General features: G+C 48.9%; 1 protein-coding gene across 1 annotated transcript in view; it reads left to right on the top strand.

Annotated features, from left to right (window-relative positions):
- The window catches only part of Ptk7 (protein tyrosine kinase 7 (inactive)), a 66,719-nt gene that overhangs the window by 24,290 nt on the left and 16,050 nt on the right, over positions 1-26,379 (top strand). The window contains exons 2-7 of the mRNA XM_034521807.2: positions 15,071-15,358; positions 15,965-16,067; positions 16,413-16,603; positions 16,698-16,848; positions 20,009-20,157; positions 20,392-20,658. Coding sequence (XP_034377698.1) covers positions 15,071-15,358; positions 15,965-16,067; positions 16,413-16,603; positions 16,698-16,848; positions 20,009-20,157; positions 20,392-20,658 — 1,149 coding nt within the window. The remainder of the gene's footprint in view (positions 1-15,070; positions 15,359-15,964; positions 16,068-16,412; positions 16,604-16,697; positions 16,849-20,008; positions 20,158-20,391; positions 20,659-26,379) is intronic.

Raw genomic sequence — 26,379 nt, 5'->3', positions numbered from 1 at the left:
CATTGTAAGAGACTGTCTCACAAGTATAAAAAAAAAAAGGAAAAATAGGCACCTTATTAATAATTGTCACTTTTCACAATAATGAAGTATATATTTTCTAGCGTCCTTCAGAGGAGACCAGTGAGACAGACACTTTTGGGCATTTAAAACAAACAAACAAACAAACAAAAAACTTATCATGACTGTATGAATTTTGTTGGTTTGTTTTGGATTTTTGAGACAGAACTTTACCACAGCGCCTCAGGCTGTCTCAGCCTTCAGGGGTTGCAATGATCGGCCTGCATCCTCAAGAACAGACTTGGCATTGAAGTAGTCTGGATATATTAATGTTTTTCCTTGACAAAAGCAACTTAAAGGAGAAATGGTTTGGTATGGCTCACAGTCTGAGAGCCTGCAGTCCACTGTTAACGTTGTGGGTGGCAGTTGTCACAGCACGTCCACATTCCTGCAGGCAGAGATGAATGCTGCCGCCCGGTCCCCTTTTCCTTTTTATTTGATCCAGGACCCCAGCCTATGGGATGGTGCCGCCCATATCCAGGGTGGATTTTTCAACATCAGTTAAACTACAACACTGAAAGAAAGAAAAAAAAAAAAAAAAAAAAAAGAAGGAAGGACAGAAAAGGAATTATGTTAAGGCCTATTCTAAGCAAGAGTTACTTGTAATAGAATGGGCATCCTTTAAAAAGTGGTGAGAACCAACTCAGTGGTTCAGCAGGTAAAGGCACTTGTCACAATGCCTGAGTCCAATCTTTGGGACCCACATACTGGAAGGAGCAAGTTGACTGCCTCCGGGTGTCCTCTGACCCCCACACTTGCCATGGCATACACACCCACATGCCTGTGTGTGAGTTCGAGGCCAGCCTGCTCTGCAGAGCGTGTTCCAGGATAGTAAACAGGTTGTCCAAGGTTATCTTCTTGGTAAGGGTGTGGGTCTTGAATGCAGTTTGCCCTCCTGTCTCCAGGCTTGTTGTTGTTGTTGGTTACAGCTTGTTTGTTTCTGTGAGGGTTGGGACACATGCATGCAGTGATACACAAGTGAAGGTCAGGGAACAACTTGAGAGTCATTTGCCCCTTCCACCACGTGGGTCACGGGAACCAGGGCCACTGAACCATTTGCCAGCTGATGATGCCTGTCTTCTTGCCCTGAAATGTTCTTCCTCCATGCAGCCCCCTGTGCTAGGACCTAGACGTTGTTTAGCTCTTTGGATTTTATTTCCTATAGTCCCTTAGTCCTGGTGGCAGACTTGCAGAGTAGAGAACAGGCCACATCCGTTCATTTGACATGTAAAGAGATGGAGACATGCATGTCCAGGTCCAGGCACATAGGGCATAGCTCTGTGTGCTTGGTAGGGGCACTCACTTGCTCCGTAAAACCTTTTGGGGACTGTGGTGCCCCAAGTTTCAAGTAAGGCAATTCCCTTCTAGTGAGAGACATGAAACTCCCTGATCATTTAGATCACAGTTGTGTGCTCTGGGGCCTGCTCCTGGGCTACCCTTGGGCTCTCACAGTGGAGCTCTTCCGGGAAGCTAAGAGTACCACTTCTTGCCTCTTACTCCGGGGACTGACCCCAGGATCTTGGGCATGCTAGGCCAATGGCTCGACCCCTGAGCTACACGCCCAGGCTAGTTGTTCATTTAATTTTTAATTTTCTATGGGTATGGCTATTTTGCCTACATGTATGTTCTATGCACCATGTATATACCTGATGCCTGAGGAGGCTCTGATCCCCTGGAACTGGAGTTAGAGACAGTTGTGAGCAGCCGCCATGTGGGTGCTGTGAATTGAACACAGGTCCACTGGAAGAGCATCAAACGCTCTTGCCGCCAAGCTTTCTCTCCATCCCCAGTGCCCAGATCTTTTTAAATTTCAGGTTGAGCCAGAGTCTGGATCAGTTGCCTAAGCTGACCTTAAACTTGCTATTTGGCCCTAGCTGGCCTTGAATGTCATCCTCCTGCCTCACCTTCCCAAGTAACTGGGATTCCAGGCCTTGCACCACCCTGAGTAGCTGCTGTGACTTAGAGGAACAGTTAGTAAGGTCTGCTGGGTCAGGGGTTCTGGGAAAGCTGGGTAGAAGTTGGCTCTGCTGTCCTCTTGTGCCTTCCCTAATGGCTCAGACCATTTTTAGCTGTCAGGAAGCGTTATAACATGGCGCATTTCTTATGCTGAATAATGGATGAGGCCAGCGAAGGCACTGTACTCTTCCTGATGAATTATTTACCAGGAGCCTCTAAATTGAGGGCTCTCCATTATGAACGTCCTGAATCTTGCACAGGTGTGTGGCCCCTCCCCCGCCTCCCTCTGTTTCCCCTGTACACAAAACCATCACCTTCATTATATGCCTTTGCTCTGAGCAGACCCAGGGGCCTGTGGCCAGCAACTGTTTGGGTCTGGTGTCCCCTCAGTCACTGCAGGGTTCCTTTCCTTGGAGACCCAGGTCTGATCTGCAGGGGCAGTTAGTAGGGTTAGTTGAGGTCTGGGGCCAATGCTACAGCCATGGGGAGCCTTATGTGTGCTCATGTCTACTCTTGTTTCTCTGTCTCTCTCACCTGTTACCCATCTTTGTGTTTGTCTTTCAGATCACCTGTCTGTGCCTTTCTGCCTGTTGGTCCCCTGTTCTCCCTCTTCTGGTCCAGCTTTCTCTTTGGCCCTTCCTCTCCCAGTCTCTTGATTTCTCTGCCCCATCTCTCAGCTCTGTTGTCTGTGAGCTTCTCTCATGTCCGACCCCCCCACCCCCACCTCTCGTCTCTTCCTCTGTCTCTATCTCTGCCCCTCATTCCTGACGTTGCAGGTCTATAAGGCAACCCTTTAAGAACGGATGGACACTTAAGGTAGCCAGATCTCCGAGCCTCCCAGACTCCAGCTTACAGGCTGGCGGAGTAGGCACAGGGCAAACCTTAGGTGTTTCGGCTGCTCCGAAGAGCTATTTTTCTTGGGCTGCATGTGCATGTGTGACGGGCAAGAGTGTATCCCAATTTGTGCATATGCACCCGTGTGAGCATGTGTGCATACATGTTCTGTTTTATGGTGTTTGTAGCCAGGGTAGGCCATGAGGTGGATGTGTTTGGTGGTTTTAAAAATAATTTTAAGGGGTTGTTTCTGTTCCTTCTTTTTTATTCATCTGTTATTGATTTAGAAATTGAAATCCTTATTCTGCCATCTTTAGCCAGAATGCATGTTCTAAACTGTATATATGGGGGTCCGCATCTTTTATTCAACTATGCAGATTCCAGCCATTAAACTCAGGTCATCAGGCTTGGTAATATAAATATTTTTAAAGATTTTATTTATTTTATGAATGTGAGTACACCATTGCTGTCTTCAGACACACCAGAAGAGGGCATCAGATCCCATTACAGCTGGTTGTGAGCCACCATGTGGTTGCTGGGAATTGAACTCAGGACCTCTGGGAGGGCAGTCCGTGCTCTTAACCACTGAGCCATCTCTCTAGGCCTAAATGATATATTTTTAAAGTGTTGCTTTTGAGAGGGAAATATGTCTGTGTGCCTGTGTCTGTATGTAAGGTAAGAAGGTGGGGATCAAATCTAGAATTTTTTTTTTTTTTAAAGTAAAGTATGGCCAGGTGGTGGTGGCGCACACCTTTAATCCCAGCACTTGGGAGGCAAAGGCAGCCGGATTTCTGAGTTTGAGGCCAGCCTAGTCTACAGAGTGAGTTCCAGGACAGCCAGGGCTATACAGAGAAACCCTGTCTCGAAAAACCAAAAAAAAAAAAAAAAAAAAAAAAAAGTAAAGTAAAGTATGAGATGCCACAGAGATGGCCCAGTGGTTAAGGGTACTGGCTGTTCTCTTAGAGGAACTGAGTTCTGTTCCTAGCTCCTATGTCAGTGTCTCACAGCTGGCAGCTCTAGGAGTCTGCTGCCCTCTCCTGGCCTCTATGGGCACCTGCCCTCACATTGCATACAAACATACACAGACACCTAAATACAAATTAAAAAAAAAAAAAAAAAAGACGGCACTGGATCCCCTGGAACTGGAATTAGTTTAAGGTTGTGAGTCTCCGTGTGGGTGCTGAGAAAGAAACCTGGGTCCTCTGCAAGAGCAGCCAGTGGTCTAACTGTCAAGCCATTGCGCCATTGCTCCAGCCCAGTGATAGTGTCTGCCTGGCGTGCACAAGACTCTAAGGTTTAATCCCTAGCATCGCAAAGAGAACAAAAGAATCAAACTAATCAAAACAAAAAAAATAACGAAAAGCAAAAAACTAAAACAAAAAACCCAAGTCGTTAGTAATGCGGTTAAGAGTTTGTAATGTCAGCAGTATGATGGCGTTCATGAGAAGCCACAAAGTATTTAAAGATGTCCGATGGCTTGGCTGTAATCACACAGCTGGCCCGTCCAGGCCACAGATGCCCCCTCAGTCCAGGATGGGAGGACAGAACTTGCCTGTCAGTGGCAGCTAAGCAGCAGGCACAGCTGCATTTATGACATATTACAAGGCTATGCCCACCTCTCCTGTACATTAGTCAGCATTTTCCAGGCCTATGGAAACTGAAGTGACAGAGAAGACAGTGTTTGGTGACACGGGGTAAGGGCTCAATGTGACATTCTGCCCTTGCCCCAGGATCCTCATCCACAGTTCTGGGAGCCAGGAATGTAACCTTGCCTCAAGCCATCAGCGCTTCCAAGCCGTTCCCCCCACCCCCATTCAGTCTGGGTTCTTCCCTTTGTGTCCCAGGTTGTCCTGACTCCTGGCCTTTTAGGTCTTTGGGGAGCTGCCCCCAAGACCACTGCCTGCAGAAAAGGGCTGGCCCAGAAGCAGCTGCTGGTAAAGACAGGTGGATGTCTCTTCTCTGGGAAGGGGCTGTGTGTGGCTCTGACCCCTGGGCCCTGCCTCTAGAGAACAGCCCAGCTGCTGAGGGGTGCCTCGGCCTCCTGCACATGTGTTCGACATCACCGCACGTCCTGGCCACGTGGCAGATGCAGCTTGCCACAGGCTTTCCACATCATGACATAGCAAAGTGATTTCCTCACATTCCGCTGCCTTGGCTGCTCGGGAAGTGGTTTGCAGAACATTTCTAAGTATAAAAATAGGAGACTAATGATGTTCATGTCCCTTTGAAGGCAGCTGAGGTCCAGCTTCTCAGATGACTTTTGGAGCAAAGAGGATGGAGAACAGGAGAGGCAAGGCCGGTGTGTGTGTCGGGGGAGGGTATTTAGGCCCCTAGGGTACCCAGACACTTGGGGAAACAGGAGTTTCTCTGCATGTAAGGAGGAAGTTATGTCATAAAGATTGAACTTCAGGTTGTAGACAGCTGTGTTCAGCTACCTACTTGTTTTAAAAAAAATTTTTTTTGTTTGTTTTTCTAGACAGGGTTTCTCTGTGTAGCCTTGGTTGTCCTAGAACTCACTCTGTAGACCAGGCTGGCTTCAAACTCTTGAGATCTACCTGTTTCTGCCTACTGAGTGCTTTTAACCATCTCCTGGCTTAAAAAAATGATTTGTATTGTTTTGGAGAGACGATTTTACAGTTAAGAGCACTGGCTGCTTGTCCAGAGGTCCTGAGTTCAATTCCCAGCAACCACATGGTGGCTCATAATCATCTGTAATGAGATCTGATATCCTCTTCTGGGGTGTCTGAAGACAGTTACGGTATACTTGCATTTAATAAATAATAAATAAACCTTTGGGCTGGAGTGAGTGGGGCCAGAGTGAGCAGGGCTGGAGCAAGAGGGAAGGAAAGAGAGAACCAAACCAATCAACCTGTTTAGGAGCTGGAGAGATGGCTCAGCAGTTAAGTGCACTGGCTGTCCTTCCAATGGCCTCAGGTTCAAATCCCAGCATCCACATGGCAGTTCACAACTGTAGCCGCCCGCGGCCACAAGTCAACTGGATTCACCTGAAAGGGGGGCTGGGAATGAAAGGGGAAGGAGGGCGAGAAGAGATGAGGCCAAGACAAAGTTCTCTGATCAAGGCCCAAAGCTTTAATGTTCAGCTCTCAATTTAAAGGGGAAGACCCAACCCACAACCCCTCCTGGTTTCAGATGGGTGGGATAATCCATAGTCCATTCCAGGTCATGGCCGGAGATGTCTCAAGGCAAGCCCGGGGGCAGTTCTGCTGTGTTCCGGGCAGCCAAGGTGGGTAACTCCACCTAGATCACTTGACCTTGCTGTGGCAACCAAGGTCTCTCAGTCTTGCTCATGGTGGGGGGAAGGTACACACAACTGTCTGTAATTCCAGTTACAGGGGATTTAATACTTTCCCACAGACATACATGGAGGCAGAATACCAATGTAAATTCAAACAAACAAGCAAACAAACAAATTTGTTTAGGGGGTGAGAAATTGGCCCAGCTTTTAGGAGCACTGACAGCTTTACAAAGGACCCAAGTTTAGTTCCTGGCTCCTGTGTTAGATGCCTGTCACCTCTAACTGCAGCCTCAAGGCTATCTGACGATCTCTTCTGGCCTCCATAAGTATCTGCACTCACACACACAAACCCATACAACATAAACAAAACTCAAAATACAACAAAAATCTTTCAACAGTACTTACATGTAGACCAACTCTCATGTTTAAGAATGCTACATCCAAACAAAAAGAAAGCCCTTGCTTTCCCTGGTGCATCATGGGAAGAATGTAGGCCTGAGAGCCCAGGGTTGGGTACTCATTCTGGCATTGATGAAGACATCCCAACTCCAGGCTATCTATAAAACTCTGCTGCGGGGCTGGGGAGTTGGCTCAGTGGGCAAAACCCTGCTGAATGAATGGGAAGTCTGGACTTCAGATCTCCAGAACCTTCTTAATTGGGAGATAGGTGTAGCAGCCGCCTCTAATCCCAGTGCACAGGAGGCAAGCTGGCTGACTAGGCAAGCCGAAGCAGGGGTTCTTTGTTCAAGTGAGAGACTCCACCTCTCTATATGAGGTAGAGAGTGATTGAAAAACACACACACACAACACACACTCACACACTCATACGCACACATCACACACACATCATACACTAGACACCACAGACACATACATACACACAGACACACCACATATACACTCACACACACATCATATCACACACATACAGATGCAAAAATAAATGCTGCTGACTAGTGTTGAGAATTCCATGGCTCAGAAATAGCACAGCATCTTACAGAACCTGAGAAGAGGCGGGCAGACATTGCCACTGGGTGGGACTCTTTCAGGGTGAAGCTGTTTTCTCTGTTCCCTTCAGTGTGGTGACTGACAGCTACATGTGACTCCCTTGTACTTCAAATGTGGCGAGTAGACAGAGTCTGGGAGAGAGAATTTTTAACTTTATTCCTTGTTCTTTTTATTCTTTTAAAAACTGATGTGGTGTGGGATGTGTGTGTCATGATTTTATGTATATCATATAGGTGCCCAAAGGGTTCAGAGAGCTTCAGATCCCACAAAAGATGGTTGTGAGCCACCTGATGAGAGTGCTGGATCCTCTAGAAGAGCAGCTGGTACTTACCTGTTGAGCCGTCTCTCCAACTCACTTGAATGTCATTTCACATTAAGTTAAATTTAAATAGCCTCATGTAAGCTGGGGGTGGTGCAGAAATCTGTTCAAGGTTCCCATCCTCCAAACCGGAAAGTCAAACCCATAGAGGAAAATCAAATTGGCTGTGTTAGATGAAAGTAAACCTAGAGGGCTGGAGAGACGGCTCAGTGGTTAAGAGCACTGACTGCTCTTCCAGAGGTCCTGAGTTCAATTCCCAGCAACCACATAGTGGGTCATAACTATATGTAATGGCCGTACATAAAATAAATAAATCTTTAAAAAAAAAAAAAAGAAAAGAAAAGAAAGAAAGAAAGAAAGTAAATCTAGAACCCTATTTCAGGAGAGATGGGCAGTCACGTGACAGCTGTCAGCCCAACCTGGGGGTCAAACGACCGTTTCATGGGGATCTCCTAAGACCATTAGAAAATACATTACATTTCATAACAGTGGCAAAATTACAGATACGAAATAGCAACAAAAATAATTTTATGGTTGGGGTCACCACAACGTGAGGAATTGTATTAAAGGGTCATGGCATCAGAAGGTTGAGAACCACTGCCACACATGCTCATGGGGCACTTTTCCTAGTGTCCTAGTCACCAGAAGGGGCACAGAAGCACCATCATGAAGACAAATGTCAGCCCTCCATGTGGGTGTGTCACGTGGCCTCAGTGGTATAGGAACACAGTAGAGAATCTCATTAGGAGGCTGAGCCTAGGAGAGGGAGGGTCACATCGAAGATGACAGATCCCTCTGCACTGCACCCCCAGCTGCCTCAGGCCCAGTGCACCTGCCGTGTGGAAAGGGTCACAAGTAATCCCTCCGAGGCCTGGCCCCGCATTTTCCAAACGAGAGCCAACTGTGCAGCTGCAGGCTGGGCTGGAGACAGCAGCCTGGAGAGCAGAGGCTCTGAGTCTCCAGTGCTTCCCAGCGTCCTTGGAGCTAATGAATTCAGAGTTAAGCCTTGTGGTGGTGGCACACGCCTTTAATCCCAGCACTTGGGAGGCAGAGGCAGGCCTGCTCTACAGAGTGAGTTCCAGGACAGCCAGGGCTACACAGAGAAACCGTATCTCGAAAAACCAAAAAAAAAAAAAAAAAAAAAAAAAAAACAAAAAAAAAAAAAAAAAATTCAGAGTTAAATGTCCTGGAGCCTGGGCAGGGCCATCTGCTAGGGTTATGTTCTTAGGACTAGAGCCCAGGTCTCCCTGCCCCATATTTCTTCATGACCACCACTTCGCTCTGATTTGAGACTTTGCTGCTTCCATTGTTGCTTCCTTGGAGACATGCACAGATGCTTGAGGGTCCCTGCGGGTGACTCACATCCGTTGGGTTCTACCCTGCCCATAGAGGACAGGGTGTCACACCTATGGTGTGGCCAGACACTATGGAGTACTTAAGCCTCCGCTCTGCTTGGATCCACGAGGTGCTGGACACACGTGCTTATCCTCAGACCTGTGGGTGCTGAAACTACACGTGTCCTTAGAGTGGGTGGGAAAGGATATCTCAACTCGCAGGCACAAATAACAACCTGGGTGAGCTGGGAGGTGACTGGGCTTGCCGTTCTCCCAGTGAGTTATTCCCACAGTGGTAGAGATGTATTCCTCAGACGTTAATCGGTAGGGCCTGGAAAGGTGGCTCAGCATCACTGGCTGCTTTTCCAAAGGACCCAGGTTGGATCCCAACACCCTGGTCAACTTGCCTGCTGCAGTCCTAGCAGGTAAGAGGGTTGGAAGTTCAAGACTGTCCTTCGCTGTATAGCAGGCCACCATAGGCTACATGAAACCCAGCCTCAAGGAAGCATGACAGAGGGGCCTGGAGAGGTAGCGGAGCACTTAGACTGCTTGCTGCTCCCGCAAGGATCTGGGTTTGGTTCCCAGGACCACATTCCTCTTGACCATGTCCAGGGGATCTGATGCCCTCTTCTGGTCCCCAGGGTCACCTATACATATGTGGCATAACTCAAACAGACACAGACACATAAATAAATTTTAAAGAGAAAAGGAGTAGAAGTTTCCACATGGAGAGTCTTGTGTTGGGGACTGTCTTTTTGTGGGACAGGAGCCCGGATGCTGCTCTCTCACCTGGAACATTTGTGCCTCACAAGGTGAAGGCTACTTGTCCTGGCCTGTGCCTTAGTGTTGCTCCAGAAATGGCATGGAAACCTGGCACACTGCCGCTCACTTCTGTTGGTGCTGTTCCAGCGAGAGCCACTCTGTCTAAGTTCCAGGGGCCACCTGAAGTTGAGGACTTTCTTCATAGGGACCTGAACCCTGGAGCTGGCAGTTTTAGTCTTAAGCTCCGGTATGCAAGACTTAGCCAGGTGTGCATGACTGGTGTTCCTTGGGTATAGGGGAGGTAATGCAGTCCCTCACGAACATATACTACCATGTAAAATGCCCTTGTGGTGTCCTGGAGCTGTCCCTGGAAGGCTTGGGCTGGCAAGGTACAGCTCAGTAACTAGGGTTGCAGGGGCTCGGTCCAAAGAGTTGGATTTTACAAGAGAGAAAAGAAGGAATTAGAAGTATTTCATTAAATTATGTAGGTTCTGAGCCTTGTATGGGTCCAGGAGGCATTTCCTCCCATAGGTCAGAGGGTTAGCCTTTGAGAGATGATGGGCAACTGAACTGGATACGATTTGCAATAATTAGCCAAAATTACTTAGAACCGGAGTGCACAGGGAAGCTTCCTGTTGCTTGGCAGGTGAGGGCATGCATGTGTAATCTCAGTACTTGGAAGGCAGAGGCAGGAGGATCTCAAATTCAAAGTAGCCTTGAGCAGCTTTGTGAGACCCTGTCTGTAAAGAGCAAGGACTAATGCCAGGTCCTCTGGGGCACTCGTCTAATCCCACACACAGGAGGCTGAGGCAGACTGACCCCTGTGAGCTCCAGGTCAGCCTGATCTACACAGCAAGCTCCAGGCCAGCCATGGCTACATAGTGAGATCTCTTTTCACAGTGTACCCTCGTGCACACGCCAAGGGTTGGGTGTGCAGTTCCATGATAGAGCCCGTTGCTTCAGCATACATAAGGCCTGGGTACCCCAGTACCACAAGATAAAATTCTCAAAACCAAACTTTCTGCTCTTCCTTCCCTATAGCGAGCGTGTTGACACATGTGTGTAAGCACATACCCATGCACAGAGACTGGGTGGGTCTGGAGTCCAGAGAGGGTTGGGTGTTAGGTCAGTGCTGTGTATCAGGTACAGTTGGGTGTTAGGCATAGAACAGGCATGGAAATTGGTCTTTTTTTAAGAAGCTAGGACTAGAGATACAGTTACGGTAAGTGTCTATGTAGTTGACTATTAATGAGCCAAAGGTATGGCCCAGAAGGCACCCTTATGAGGTATTTGACGCTCCAGCTGAGCTGGGGACTCTGCTTGGAGAGAGAGATGGTTCTGCCTGCATCTTGTTGCCAAGGAGCTTCTTGGGCTGCTTGTGCCCACAGGCAAAGCCCCTGCCTACCTGCACCCTTTCTGGATGCTTCATGGTGGATGTGGACCGTGCATATATAAATCCATTTAGTCCTTGTGTCTTGGCACCCCCAGATTACCCCTGGGCAGGGCTGCTTGGAGGCAGGCAAGCTGCCATTCTCGAGTAGGTCACTGTGCTGCAGCCCCACAAGGCTCAGTGAGAAGAGACAGTGCAGCTCTAGGAGACCCAGGGCCAGTGGGTCCCAAGAAGGCCTTTCTCAGACCACAGACTGGAGGCCATTCCTCTAGTTTAGTGGTAAGGACAGGAGAGGCACCACCTTGAGATAGCGACCACCTTAGTCCCCGAAAGCCACCTCTGCACAAAGCTAAGAGCTCCTGGAGTCTGGCATCGCTGCCAGGGACTCCCCGGTTCCCCAAAACATCGATGGAGCAATGTTTACAACAAGCCATGCAGGTTGGCAGCCCAGGCACGTTCCCACTGCCTTCTGAGCAAATGTGGGGGCCACTGAGCAGGGCTCTAAGAAGCCCGGAGGCTCCTTTCTGCAGGCTTTGGAAACTTTGGAAACATCTAAGTCTCTCCCAGCCAGGCACTAACCAGGACCTGCTGTGAGCTGACGTCAGGACAGAGGCCCCTGGGAGGCCCCACTTTGATGTTTCCCAGGCCGTGTCATAGGGATGCAGGATGTCGGGACTCTGAGTGGCAGTCTGGGAATGCTGCATCTCTGGTCACAGCTCTAGAGAAGGGTAGCCCTGGCCCCAGGAGGGGATGTGGAAAGCTGAGGGAGGGGAGGCTGAGCTGTGTCCCTCGGAGTTACACAGGCAAGATCTTCTCAGATTTCTGCAGCAGGTGGTCTGTGGTTCCTGTCCCCCCAGGGCCTATTCCTTCGTCCCACCCACCATCTGGTTGTTCTCCGCTCTCTGGTGGTGATTTCTCTTCTGTCTAGGCTTTGGGCATATCCCTGAGCCTTGGCATGAGGAGAGTTGTCTAATGTTTGAGAATTTGAATCCTTGAGCAGGAAGAGTTCATGGGCTTTACCGTAGTTGCCTTTTACCGAAGGTGAACTCTGGCCAAGGCATTTCACACACATAGCTGAGTTACGGCTCAGAAGATCCTCCTGTGAAAAGAGCGCGGAGCCGGAACAGGATCAGACTGGATCTGTCTGAAGCTGAACACACTCAAATACATCATTAAAAATAAAATGAACCTTTAAGGAAAAAGAAAACCACACATGGAATCAAGTTGTTTCCTCTCCCCCACCCCTCCAAAAAAAATCTCGTAGGTTTAACCAGTAAGATGGTTATACAGCTGGCACTTGCCATCCAGCCTGGCGGAGAACCCAGGTTTCACTTCCTGGAACCTGTATGTTAGAAGGAGAGAGCCAACTCTAACAGATTATCTTCAGATCTCCATATATAAGCAGTCTGCATACACACACACACACACACACACACACACACTAACAGATTATCTTCAGATCTCCATATATAAGCGGTCTGCCTACACACACACACACACACATGCACACACACACACACACATACACGCACGCACACGCACACACACACAAATATAAATACGTAAATAGAACCACCTCAGAACTGATGGCTCAATTAGTGTAGTGCTTGCCACACAAGCGTGAAGACCTGAGTTCAATCCCCAGAGCCCACCTAAAAATCCGGGTGTGGTGGTGAATGGTGGCGTGTGCTTGGAACCTAGCATCAGAGGGGCATAAGACAGAAGGCCCCGTGGGTGGCACTCGTTGGCCAGACAGTCTGGCCTTCTTGGTAAGTTCCAGACCGCTGAAGAGACTGTGCTGAGGAGGGGTACCTGAGGTTGACCTCTGGCTTCTTCATGCACGTGCACATGTGCGTGCAGACACATACATTTATTTTATTTTTTTTTTTAAGACTTCTGTGTGCGGTTTTCTTTTAAGAATTATTTATTTATTTTTATGTATATGAGTACACTGCAACTGTCTTCAGACACACCAGAAGAGGGCATCAGATCCCATTACAGATGATTGTGAGCCACCATGTGGTTGCTGGGAATTGAACTCAGGACCTCTGGAAGAGCAGTCAGTGCTCTTAACTGCTGAGCCATCTCTCCAGCCCAAGACTCTGTGCTTTTTTTTTTTTTTTTTTTTTTTTTTTTTTAAAGCAAGCTTACAGTCTGTGTTCGACTGTGTTCGTACTATTCTGAACAACAAGTTGGACACCCTGGCTACCACCCAAGGGAGAGAAGTGATGTCTCTGCTTTTTGGTGAACATCCTGGACTTATGGGTTGAGGGTCCCAAGATTTTGGTGAATTGCATTTAGAGAGGGTCATGGAATGGAGCTGATTCCGCCTGTCACCAGAGGAGGTTGGCAAGTGTTCCCGATGCCAGGCCTATCTGAGACATGAATTTTCTTCAGGTCAACCAGTGTTCTTTGAGTGTCTTTGAGAGCCTTGTATTGTCTGTGGGAGGCAGGTCTGCCACACTACCTGAGGAAACCGACTTGCCCTTGTAGGATCAGGTATTTCCAGGGCAGGGCTAGGAAGGGCATGAGATGAAGAGTCGGCTTCTTTAGGTTGTGGACATGGCGCTGTAACATGTGGGTTGTCTGACCCTTAATAAATCCTTCATATTTCTGGGCCTGAGTGTACAGTTCTGTACCACAAAGGGTTTGTACCATGATGCCTAGCGGGAACAGGACCACACCCCTGTGGAGTATTTAGAAATAGATACGGGAGTGTCTGGGTTGGCACAGCAACCGAGGTGCCTGAAGGCATGTTTGTTAACCAGCACAGTGGGTGGGATCACCCTGCTTAGTAGAGAATTGTCTTGGACAGGGAACCAACAGGACACCATTGAGAAGGAAGAAGGGTGCTTTGGGGCACTTTCAGCTCCCTGAATGTCATGTGTTGGGGTTTGTGGGCCTTTGGGAAGGTTGGGAGACAGACTGGTTCTAGAATAGCCCCTCATCTGGACCCTAAAATAGAATCTCATGTCTGAAGACCCAAACCTCATCTTTAGGGTCCTCAGAGAGAGCTGGCTGGCTGTGATTGCTCCCCAGTGACTTGGAAAGTAATAGAGGATGAAGACCTTGTTAGTGTCTCCCTCCTCTTATATGGCCCTGAGCCTGCTTCTTCCTGGTGGCTGGGAACATTTCTTCCATGTTCAAGCCCAGTGGTTCCAGGACTCTGCCAGGCACCCACGTGGGGCAGGAACAAAGCCCAGTGTGTTACATCTGACACTGCTGTAACTATGCCACCCGCATGTCCAGCCCTGCCCTCGGCCTGCCTAGCCCATCTGCTCAGCACAGGTGTTTGATTTTCCCTTGTTGCCCCTGGCCCTGGTTCCACCTTTAGTTGCAGGGGTGGGTGGGGGTGGAGGCTCCTTGTTCATAGTTGTTTCCCTAGTTGTGACTAAAGCCGAGTGACCGTGTTCAGGAAGGTCAGTGGCTTTGCGTACAACTCTGACTTTAACTGCAGCTGGATTCTCAGAGGTAGACCAGACACCAGGGCAGCCTTTACACAGCTTGGCCATAGCTCTTGTGTCTAGAGTCTGGCTTCTCTAGTGAAAAGGTATCACCTCGGGGCTGCAGAGCAACATCCTTTGTGGGTGGGTGTCAAAGCTGTGGCTTCCTTCCTTGCTGGTACTCTAGGGTTTTCTGGCTAAGTTGCTGTTTTCCCATGACATTCTTCAGGTCAGGATTGAACTTTGTTCTGTGCCTTCACTCTGGGGTTGGCAAGGGAGGGTTTGGTTACTTTTCATGTCCTCTGGTTCCCAGCCTAGCATCAAGACCTAGAATCTGGTCCTATAGGTCTGGGGCCTTTCTCTTTGGGAAGCCGGATGCCATTAGCACCCACCCAGCCCTCAGGGCACCCTTCCTTATTTGCATTCTTCAGGCATCAGCTTTCCACACTACCCACTTAGCATTTTCATGGCCACAGACACATCTCTTGTATTTGTCCTTCCTAGCCTCAGAATCAAGGCCCCTTGACCTGGGGCATTTTGTCTTTGGATTCTGCAGAGCATCCGGCTCCTCCGAGGACCTTTGCAACTATAACACTGTTCTTTGTACCTATGTTTATTGACCAGCTGTGTTCAGGGCCCCGTTTCCCCTCTGTGTTAGGAGGGAGGCATCAGGTCCTCCTGACCCTGCTTCTCCCACATCTGCATCTGCAGGTGCCCAGGCTGCTATCGTCTTTATCAAGGAGCCGTCCTCCCAGGATGCACTTCAGGGGCGCCGGGCGCTGCTCCGTTGTGAAGTTGAGGCTCCGGACTCAGTACACGTGTACTGGTTGCTCAATGGGCTGCCTGTGCAGGACACTGAGCGACGGTTTGCCCAGGGCAGCAGCCTGAGCTTTGTAGCTGTGGACCGGCTTCAGGATTCTGGTGCCTTCCAGTGTGTGGCTCGGGATAACATCACTGGAGAGGAAGCCCGCAGTACCAATGCCTCCTTCAACATCAAATGTGAGAGCCTGTGGAGGGAGGGTACTGTACCTGGTGCATCCGTCAGCTTCCACAGCTGAGGCCTGGGAACCTTCTGCCTGCTTTTTCCTGCTGCCAGTTGAGTGAGCCAGCTGGAGTTCCTTTGTGGTACTGCTGTGTGGATAAGAGGCAGTTAGAAGGCTCCTACCTGCTTCCTTCTCTCCCTCCTCACTTTTCTACCATCTTTGCATCTTCTTCCTCACCCTGTCTTCTCCTCTCCCCTCCCATCCATGCTTCCAAACCCTCGCTTCCCTTTTCTTTGCTGTGGATTGGACCTGTCCCACACATACTGAGCACATACGATTACCAAAATATGTTCGTTTTTCCTAACCTCCCCGTACCACTTCAAGTCTCTGTCTCATTATCTGCTGGAGGCTTTCATTGAAGTCCTTGGCATGTATTAAACTTGACCCGCCAGGGACAGGGCGTATGCTCTGTATCTGGACCCATAGCCTCGGCTGCAGCTTCCCAGTGCTCACCTGTGTGTCTATAAGGCCTGTGTACACACCTGAGGGCTCTGTGGTGCCCTTCTTCCCCTCCACTTTCCCACCTTTGCTCTGCTCACTGCAATTGTGGCCTCTGCTCCAGGGATCGAGGCAGGTCCTGTGGTCCTGAAGCACCCAGCCTCAGAAGCTGAGATCCAGCCGCAGACCCAGGTCACACTTCGTTGTCACATTGATGGGCATCCTCGGTAAGGAGCCATGGAGGGTGGGATGTCACCCCAAGACCTAGAGTCCGTGCAGATGGACTTTGCTTCGTGCTAGAGCCCCTCCCTCCAGCCCCCAGCGCTCCTCACCCCATTCCAAATTGCCCTACCAGCCTCTAGTAGCTGGAGACGGGGGACACTGCATGGGATCTCCCCAGACTCTGGGAACTGAGTAATCTGGATCTGTTTGCTTTTATGCCTGAACTAATATTTACCCTTGTGAGACTGTTTTCCCTTCTCAGGCCCCATTTCTCCACTTGTAAACTGGAGCACCCAGTTAGGTGTCTGATTCTGTACTTTTCCCTGCTTATGACTCCCCATGCCCTACAGGCCTACCTACCAGTGGTTCCGAGACGGGACCCCGCTCTCTGATGATCAGAGCACCCACACAGTCAGCAGCAAGGAGAGGAACCTGACCCTACGGCCAGCCAGTCCCGAACATAGCGGCCTCTACTCCTGCTGCGCCCACAATGCCTTTGGCCAAGCCTGCAGCAGCCAGAACTTCACCTTGAGTATTGCAGGTGAGCCTGCCGTGGGGACAGAAGAGGGGAGGCAGAGCCAGGAGGGGCTCACTGCCCTGCCTGCTCACCCCCTCCACGCTTCCCCTTGACACAGATGAAAGCTTTGCCAGGGTGGTGCTGGCGCCCCAGGACGTTGTTGTAGCAAGGAATGAGGAGGCTATGTTCCATTGCCAGTTCTCAGCCCAGCCACCCCCGAGCCTGCAGTGGTTCTTTGAGGATGAGACGCCCATCAGTAACCGAAGCCGGTAAGATGTCTGCAGGTGCTTCACAAATGGGTGCGATTCAGTCCACGTCCAGACATTAGACTTGTATTTCTTCAAGTTTTCAGCAGATGGCAGCAAGATGTCCTGGTGTCACTGAAAGAGTCTTCACAAGGGGAATTGCCTTCTGTGATGCCCATGGCTGGACCTTGATTCCCTTCTCTTCCTGCCCTCATGGGCCATCCGTGATGGGAGAGCAGAGACCCAGGGTTGAGTGGTACCCAGGGGTTGCCAGAGAGGCGGAGTCAGCACAGCCTGCTCTAGACACTGAGCCTGTGCTCCGTGTGCTTCAACCTCCCCATCCCTCACGGCCCTGCTTGCACCCTGTGGTGTGGTGTTCAATGATTTGTTGGAGAGTAAAGTTAAGAACGGAATTGTAGAAATAGTTAAGGAAGCTCAGAACACCAGAGAGAAGGTGGGCAGGTGGGGGATGGGGTCTGGGAGCCGTGTGGTCACAATCTGCATAGAAAGATACAAGACAGGACTGACACTCAGGACACCTGTAAAGTTTCTTTTAAACCTAGGCCTAGTCTTGGGAGCTTCTGGCCTCCATACAATCTAATCTGCCCTAGGATGTTCTCATGGCTGATTCACCTCAGCTCCTGTCCGAGCCGACTGATTCAATCTGGCTTCTCTGGGCTTCTCCTGAATTGCTCTGCTTGGCCTCAAACAAACTCCGGCAATCTATTCTAATCTTCTGGCTCCTTCTCATTCTCTGGCTCGTTCTGTCTTTATCTGTCTTTATCTTGTTGTCTCTGTAAAACTTTCCAGGTAAACCTACCTCCTTTCCTTCTCTTGTCTCTCTGTACTGCTCTCGTAAGTAGCCTCCCTTCCCTCTCGTGAGAGCTCGGCAGATCCTGTTCTGTCAGATCTTTCTCTGATTCATCACTTTGTCTGCCACTCAGTCAGACATCACTTTAAAACACAGGTGCTTCCTTCTACAAACTAACTTTATCTTCATTGTTTGGGATTAAAGGTGTGTACTAAGGACGAGACACACCACAACTAGAAACAGATTTTCTTTTAGTAAATAACACAATCTCAAGGTTCACAGTGTGATTCTGAAAGTTTTACGAGGTCTCATATTGGCACGCCTGCCCAGATTCTAGGAGAGGACAGGACACTTTGGTGGAACCAGGCATGACTGTGGTCACTGGGAGTGTGGTTCCCTAGGTTAGGGGCTTTAGTCCTAAGGACATCATCATGCCACCTAATTTGGCTGAGAGGCTCTTGTCCTTGATGTTGGGGACCCTACAGAGAGGTGGTCCCACCATCCTGATAGTCGATCGTACATCTTTCTTTCTCTCACTTACACTCACTTCACCTCAATCTCCTTCCCCAAGATCGAGTTTCTTGCAGTTGGAAAACACACCTACAAACTGAACGTGATGACTTGTGCCCGTAATCCCAATATTCAAGAGTATGAGGCAGGAGGATGTAAAATTTGAGGTCAGGGCCATAGTGGGTAAAGTGATTGCTGGGTGTCTTAATTTGGGTTTTATTACTGTGAAGACACACGATGACCCATGGCAAATTTTATACAGAAAAACATTTAGTTGGGGCTGCCTTACAGTTTCAGAGGTTTAGAAGTGGCGTGCAGGCAGACATGGTGCTGGAAGAGCTGAGAGTTCTACATCGTGCTTCACAGGCAACAGAAGGAGACTGTGTGCCACACTGCACGTAGCTTGAGACCTCAAAGCCCACCCCCACAATGCATACTGCCTCCAACAAGGCTGCACCTCCTAATAATGCCAATCTTTATGAGGCAAGCATTCACACACATGAGTTTATGGGGGCCAAATCTATTCAAACCACCACTGTGAGCAAGCATGGAGACCTGTGTTCAGATCCCCAGTGCCTGTTAAGAATACTAGGTGTGGCAGTGTACATGTGTAACCCGGTGCTGAGGGGCAGACACGAGGATCTGGGGGCTTGCTGGCTAGCCAGTCAAGTTGAAATGGTAAGCCCCAGGTAGAGTGAGGGACCCTGTCTCATAAAGTAGGGTGAAGCTATGAGACATCTGACATTAATTAACCTTTGACTTAGACATACATGTGTACACATGGGTGAGCACACCTGCACATACATACATACACATACATGCCACATGTGCGTGCACACACAAATACATGCTACACTCTTAATGTGCATACATACACAGACACACACATACACACACACCACCATGCCACACACACATACAAATTGAGGCCACTCTATGTAGGTCAAGTCCAGCTTGGGTGATACACAAGTATGAAGCCATCCTGGAGAGATAGCCCAGTGGTTAAGAACACTGGCTTAACTGCTTAACACCAGGTTTGATTTTTCAGCCCACGGCCACCTGTAACTCCAGTTTCGGGGGACCTGATGCTCTCTTCTGGCCTCTACAAGAACCAGGCCTGTATGTGGTACACAGACAAGGATATAAGCAAAATACTGGTACACAGAAAATTTAAAAAAAAAAAAAAAAAAGAGCCAGGCCATCCATGGTGGTTCACTCTAATCCCAGTACTCAGGAGGCAGACAGATCTCTGAGTTCAAGGCCAGCCTCATCTACAGAGTGAGTTCCAGAAAAGCCAGGGCTACACAGAAACCTGTCTTGAAAAACTTAAAAAAAAAAAAAAAAAGAAGAAGAAGAAAAGGGAGGGAGAGAGGAAGGAAAGGGGCTGCTGAAGGTGATAGTGCATTCCCTTTATCCCAGAATTCAGGAGGCAGAGGCAGGGGGTTTGTGAGTTCTAGGCCAGCCTGTTTTACATAGAGAATTACAGACCATCAGGGACAGGTCAGTTACTGAGACCACTTGTTGCTCTTGGGGAGTGTCTGGATTTGGTCCTGAGCACCTAAAAAAAAAAAAAAAAGCCCATACTGTCTATAATTCTAGTTCCAGAGTATCTGACACTTTCTCTGGTCTCTGCTGACCCTAAGCATGCACACAGCACACCTAGATACATGCATGCAAACACTTATAAAAAAAAAATAAATTTTAAAACGAGAAAAGAAAATAGACATGCTTGCACACACACATGGACAGGTGCATATAACACCCTTCTCTCAACACAGACCCTTGGAATGTGAAATTCCACTGCATCCTCTTTCTGAAGGGGGCCTAGAACCTTCTCCAGACACTACTCTCTTCCCTCCTCAGTCCCCCTCACCTCCGCAGAGCTGTGGTGTTTGCTAATGGCTCTCTGCTGCTAACCCAAGTCCGCCCACGGAATGCAGGAGTCTACCGTTGCATTGGTCAGGGACAGAGGGGTCCACCCATCGTCCTGGAAGCCACTCTTCACCTGGCAGGTGGGTCTCTGGTGCTGAGGTAGGCACTGTGTCCAATTCGGGTTGCTTTAGGACTCTTGTTTGAATTAGCTGTCAGCTTGGAAGGCTAAGAGAGGAAGAGGAGGTTGCTGGGATAGAAGAAGAGACACAGAGGGAGGGATTGTGGCTGGAGTGAGCCTAGGTTTCTTGGACAATATCACAAACCCAGGTGCCTGAGGCAGTGAAGCAATTTTCCTTTTCCTCCTGACTTTGCAGAGATTGAAGACATGCTGCCATTCGAACCACGGGTGTTCATAGCTGGCGGTGAGGAGCGTGTCGCCTGCCCAGCCCCCGAGGGTCTACCTACACCCAGTGTTTGGTGGGAACATGCTGGAGTCCGTCTTCCTCCCCATGGCAGGGTCCACCAGAAGGGCCTTGAGCTGGTGTTTGCCACTATTGCTGAGAGTGACGCTGGTGTCTACACCTGCCATGCAGCCAATCTGGCTGGTCAGCGGAGACAGGATGTCAACATCACAGTGGCCAGTGAGTACTTTCCCTGAAAGAGAGCCTAGGAGGTCTCGGGACATGGTGCAACGGATAGAGGCTTCCAGGGTGTGCACCGTGGCTCTCTCTAGGTTCTGGGATATGTAGCCATGAAAATATTGGCCATGTGATTGTAGTGAGTCAGACACAGAGACAGGTGGTTGAAGAAGCAGTAAGCACAGCCTCCCACAAAAGCAGACCCCTGACGACAGTGAGAGAACACTCCTGGGCGTCTGCAGACCCGGGTCCCATTCTGCCCCACGATACACAAATGTCACAATGCCTGGGATCATGTCCCCTGAACTGCGGTGGCTTCGTCTCCTCATCCACACAAGGGTTAAAACTCGGTAGTGGGAAAGATCAAGGGATGCAGATGAAAAAGATCTCTCTCTGTCTCTCTGTCTCTCTGTCTCTCTGTCTCTCTCTCTCTCTCTCTCTCTCTCTCTCTCTCTCTCTGTCCCTCCCTCTCTTCCTCTCTGTCTCTCTCTGTCCCTCCCTCCCTCTCTCTGTCTCTCTCTGTCTCTGTCTCTCTGTCCTTCCCTCTCCCCCCCCCCACTGTTCCTCTCTCTCTTCTCCCCACCCCTCTCTAGTGTAAGAGGTGTGTTCGCTTGTGTATGTGGAAGCCAGAGGTCAATGATGGGTGCCCTCCTCTAACTGTCCACTGTTAGACACGGTCTCCCTGAGCCCAGAGCTTGCAGTTTCTACCAAACCGGTTGGTCAGCAGGTTGCAGGGACACTTCTGTCTCTGCTGCTCGGTGCTGGGTCACAGGTGTTGCCACAGGACCTGGATCTCACATGGGTCCTGGAACTCCAAGCTTCTGAAGCATGTACAGCACCCACTGAGCCATCTCTCTCTCTAGTCTCTCTCTCTTTCTCTCCAAGAAGTAACAGGGCTCAGATGATAGTTTTGTTCTGGTTCACTGTGCTCTGGTGGAGGGTGGTTAGGAGTACTCTTTGCACTAGCAGAGGACCTGGCTTGAGCTCCCACAGTACTCATGTGGTGGCTTACAACTGTCTGTAACTCCCAAGTTCCAGGGGATCTGACACCTTTCTTTGACCTCCGTAGGGACCACTAGTGTGGTCCCCGTACACACCTGAAGGCAAAACACTGTTATATGTAAAATAAAAAATACATCTTAAAACTTTTAAAATGAGACATTTCCATAAGGAAATGTTCCTCCCATAAGGACAATGAAATTGGGCCAGGGATGTAACCCCCAGCTGGCAGACGAGGACTTGTCTGTGGTGCACAAAGCACTGGTGCTCCCCAGTGCTGCGGACGCTGAGAAGAGCGCTTGCAACCTGAGCTCTCAGGTGGCGGAATCGGAGGACCAGATGTTCAAAGACAGTCTCAGCTATAGGAAACCCTGCTTCAGGATAAAGAATACTTATATCTCAGAGGACATAGTGTTTTGCTCTCAGGCACCTGGTTCAGGTGAGAAGCCTCAGCACACAGACAAGGCACAGAGCATGCTTACGTAGCAACATGTAAACAGATGGGAGCAGGAGAGCTAGTCCTGATCGGGACCTAGGGGTCATCCGCTTCATTAGGTGCGAGTGACCTCCTTGGCATCCGTGTGGTGGGTAAACTGAGGCAGGCAGCCTTTGGGGATCAGTGCTTAGAGCTACTAATGGGGATGGATCCAGATACCTATAGGGGCTGCTGCCAACGTCAGCCAGTGACTAGAGAAGCTACTCAGCAGACTTTTCCCTGAGGGAACAAAGCTTAATTTACTCGGGCTGGCACTCCCTGTGGCCGGTGGAAAAACTATGGACTCTTTAACTCTTTGGGGCTGGTGAGAAAGAGAAGGAAAGAGAGAAAATTGACATAGACACACACGCACACACACACATACGCACACACATACACAGAGTGGATGAAACAAAAGGCAGAGTCCAATAACTTCATACATACAAACATATACACATGCGTGTATACATATATACATACATTGAGAACTACAGACAGACATATACACATATTCACACATAGAATGGTTAGAGCAAAGCTGCAGCATTCAGGTGCCAGGCATTTCACACACACATACATACACACACACACATACACACACACACAATTGCTGGATGGAGCAAGCTCCAACACTCACCCAGACAAGCCTTACATACATACATACATTCACATACTCGTAGTTGATGGGTAGAAGAACAACATGTTACCCCCATTCATACAAACCTCACACATGTACACACATGCACATGTACACACATGCACACAGTTGATGAATTGAAGGAGCCATGTTCCAGCCCTCCACACTTCATTCTTTCTTCCATAGCTTACATATCGCATATATCCCAGCAAAATGTTTCAAGCAGTATATAATTACAATGTGATTATGTTTTAGTTTTCTTCTAGTGGATGATTATAAAAAACAATGTGTTCTTCAGTACGTTTATAAGAAATAACATTTGTAAGGAAAAGAAATTATTCCCTCAAACCCATGTACACTCACAACTAAGCAGCTTGTTATAGATTAACAAAGTGTGAGCAAGCAAGGTAGTTTCTCTTACTATATGGCAGGCAGCAATTTGCATTTCACAAAGAAAAGAGTAATTATTGTTATCTTTAAAAGTAATCTTGTAAGAATCTTAAAAGAATCACAAATCTAAACTTTTATATAAAGACCAGTCATATCTGCCTTAAATGCCCAGAATGTGTATCTAATCATCAGCAATTCTTAATAAGTCATATCAGGAGGCTGAGGGCAAAAGTGGGTATAAGAAATCAATCATCCCCAGTCCAGCCTCAGCGAGAGTCACGTCAGCCAGCGCTGCCATTGTTCTTGTTCCCTGACCATAAAAGGTCCTAGCTTAACTAATGAGAGTGTGCCTTTCTCAACTTCGAATTGTTCCCTAAGATTTTCTACATCAGGGTCAGCAGTATAAACATCTCAGCCTAGCTTCACCAACAGTTTTATTTTTCCAAATGTTTTCTGAGGGTGGTGGTCATTGCAGACAACCCAAGTCTCTAAGTTCTTTTATAGGATGGTGGTTGAATCGTTAATCTGCTCCAGCAGCAATGTCTGAAAGAGATGAAGCTTTAATACTGTGAGTGCCAGAGACACTGCCCAGCGAGGGGCTGGAAGCCCCTTAGAGTTTCCATACAATTCTAGATCAAGAGGGATGTGAGGGCAGCAGGCAGAGCAGAACTCCATACAGCATGAAGTCCTCAGCATGGTCCTTGCAGCTACACCGAGGCTCACCCATGTGGCTAAGCTGTGGGCTGCATTCTGTGAGTTCCAAAGCCATTTGTTGTTCCTCCTGCATTGGCCTCGGCAGTTGGGGGTGCTTTGGGGACACTCAGAACTCAGAACCTCATGCTTATGCATGTTCAAGTTTGGGAACTGTGGCTCGGTCGGTCACTTGACAGAATGGCAGAGCCGTGCTGGATGCTCTCTGAGGAGACCCGAGGAAATCGGGAGTAGTGCATGAGGCGAGCATCGCTGGATCAAGCATGGAGCTGTAGAGTGCAGAGTCAGAGGACCTTGGGCTCTGGGACCTTGCTGAGTGGACCCTTTTTGCTAGGGCACAGTTCTCACAAGTGGGAACGTGGCAATAAGGAAAACAGACACACTCCCTTGCATACCCCGGTAGCTTATATTCTGTCAGGAGAGACCAAACAAGTGTGAAAAATAGCTTAATGAGCAATTACAGAACTTCAATAACTTTATTTTATGTGTTTGAGTGTTGTGCCTGAAAGTGTCTTTGTACTGCATGCACGCCTGGTGTTCATAGAGGCCAGAAGAGAGCATTGGGCCCCTCCCCCGGAGCTGGTTATAAGTTGCCATGTGGTGCTGGGAGCTGAACCTAGATGCCCAGCAAGAGCAACAAGGACTCTTAGTCACCGAGCCATCCTCCCAGCCCCCTAAATACATCATTTTAGGTTGCAGTTCAACTACACAGAAAAATAACTGAAATGTTGAGATGGAGGGGTGGGGAGAGGTTAGGGAAGGCTCTAGAAGGTGGCACTGGGGCTAGTATTTAAACTAAGGATGCATCCTGGCTGGAAGTAGGTGTGTGATTGGGAGACAGCAGGGCCTGCCCGGCTTCGGTAGACTGCATGCTGGTGACACTGGGTAAGGTTGTTTACGTGGTGGAGACCTGTAAGAACCTGTGAGGACTTCGGCTCAGATTCGAGTGTGTCATTTACCCAGCACCTCACAGCAAGTGGTTCTTGGTCCCAGTGGCTTCGAACGGCCATGGTTGTGCTTTGGTTTTTCAGAATAGGCTTCACCTTCAAGGGCTCACAAACTCCACAGTGCTGATGGAGGACCAGTCAGTCAGCTCACGTCTAGTGGCCTGCTGGTCTCTGATAGTCTTCTTCACGTGCCTGGCTGGGCCAGCTTTCCTCATGTAGGAGCTGGATTCCAAGAGTGCCAGTGTGTACTGTAGAAGGCAAAGCCAGTCTCAGGCCACTCAGCATCCAGGAAATAGAAATAGACTGCTTCTTGATGGAGAATGTGTGGCTGTCACATTAAAAAGAGATGAAAAGGCTGGGCGAGGGGCGGGGGGGTGGGCTGCCTATGGCTCCAAACACTCTGTCTCACTCGTACGTGGAAGTCTGGCTTTTCAGATCATTCCAGCTATGCCGAGAAGACAAGCATGCTTAAACAGGGCTGTTGAGATGCTTTCCACCAAGTCTGAGAGCCTGAGTTGAATCCCCAGAACCCACATGGTGAGAGGAGAGAGTGGCCCAGCAAGTTGTGTTTGATCGGCACACATGCACTGTGTGTCCCTGGCCAGCCTAGAACTCCCTGTGGAGGTTAGACTGGCCTTAAATCCAGAGATCCAACTGCTTCTCCTTCCCAAGTGCTGGAAAATTAATTAAAAAAAATTTTTTTTTTTTAAAAATAGGAGTATAAATAGGAGCTGGGCATAGTGGTGCACACTTTTAATTCTGGCCCTCAGAGGCAGAAGCAGCAGGTGGATCTCTGTGAGTTCAAAGCCAGCTTGGTCTACACGAAGCGTTCCGGGACAGCCAGGGATACATAGTAAGACCCCGTCTCCAAACAAATGAAAGTATAAATAGAACAATTAGTAGTTGCCCCAAGGACTAGTGAATGAGCCTGAGTAGCGCTGATAGCCGTGGACATGAGAGTCAGCTAACGCCGGGTCCAGTTTCAGAGCTTCAAGAAGCAGGATTGGTCTAGAATAAAAGTGATGGCCTTTAAATGTATGGGCTTCTCTGTGCTCACCCTTGCTCTGAAATGATGACATGGAGACCTGATAAATTTATTTCAAAGCTTCTTTTAAATTTATTCCAGCCTGGCCTCGGGGGACAAGTACGTCAAGACTGGACCTGTAGCTTCCAGTTGGCTGGAAAACAATGTCCCCTACTGAGATAGAGAGCACAGGATAGGATAGGACAAAGGTAGCTACCTGGCAAGGCATGAATTAGGAGAAACAGGCTTTGGAGGGAGGAAATGAGTGTGGTTTTCTATGTCCGTGAAGCCTGGATGTCTGTAGATATCTGTTTGGAAATGCCAGGAGACAGTTCTTGCTGTGAGGAGGTGCCACGAGTCAGGAGATGTATGGTTGGGGTTGTGTGTTCATAAGACAGAGGAGATGATGCAGGGGGAGCCGGTGCAGCTAGTGAAACAGTTCTGAGGACCGAGGACATCTGTCTCGCTGTGACACATGTCGGAGTGACTTTAAAATGGAAGGATTTGTGCTCGGCTCACAGTTTCAAAGGTTTTTGCTCCA

This window comes from Arvicanthis niloticus, chromosome 17 (assembly GCF_011762505.2).
Source record: "Arvicanthis niloticus isolate mArvNil1 chromosome 17, mArvNil1.pat.X, whole genome shotgun sequence".
NCBI classification, from domain to species: domain Eukaryota; kingdom Metazoa; phylum Chordata; class Mammalia; order Rodentia; family Muridae; genus Arvicanthis; species Arvicanthis niloticus.
The sequence above is the reverse complement of the archived record's forward strand: the minus strand, read 5'-3'. Positions and strand labels throughout refer to the sequence as shown.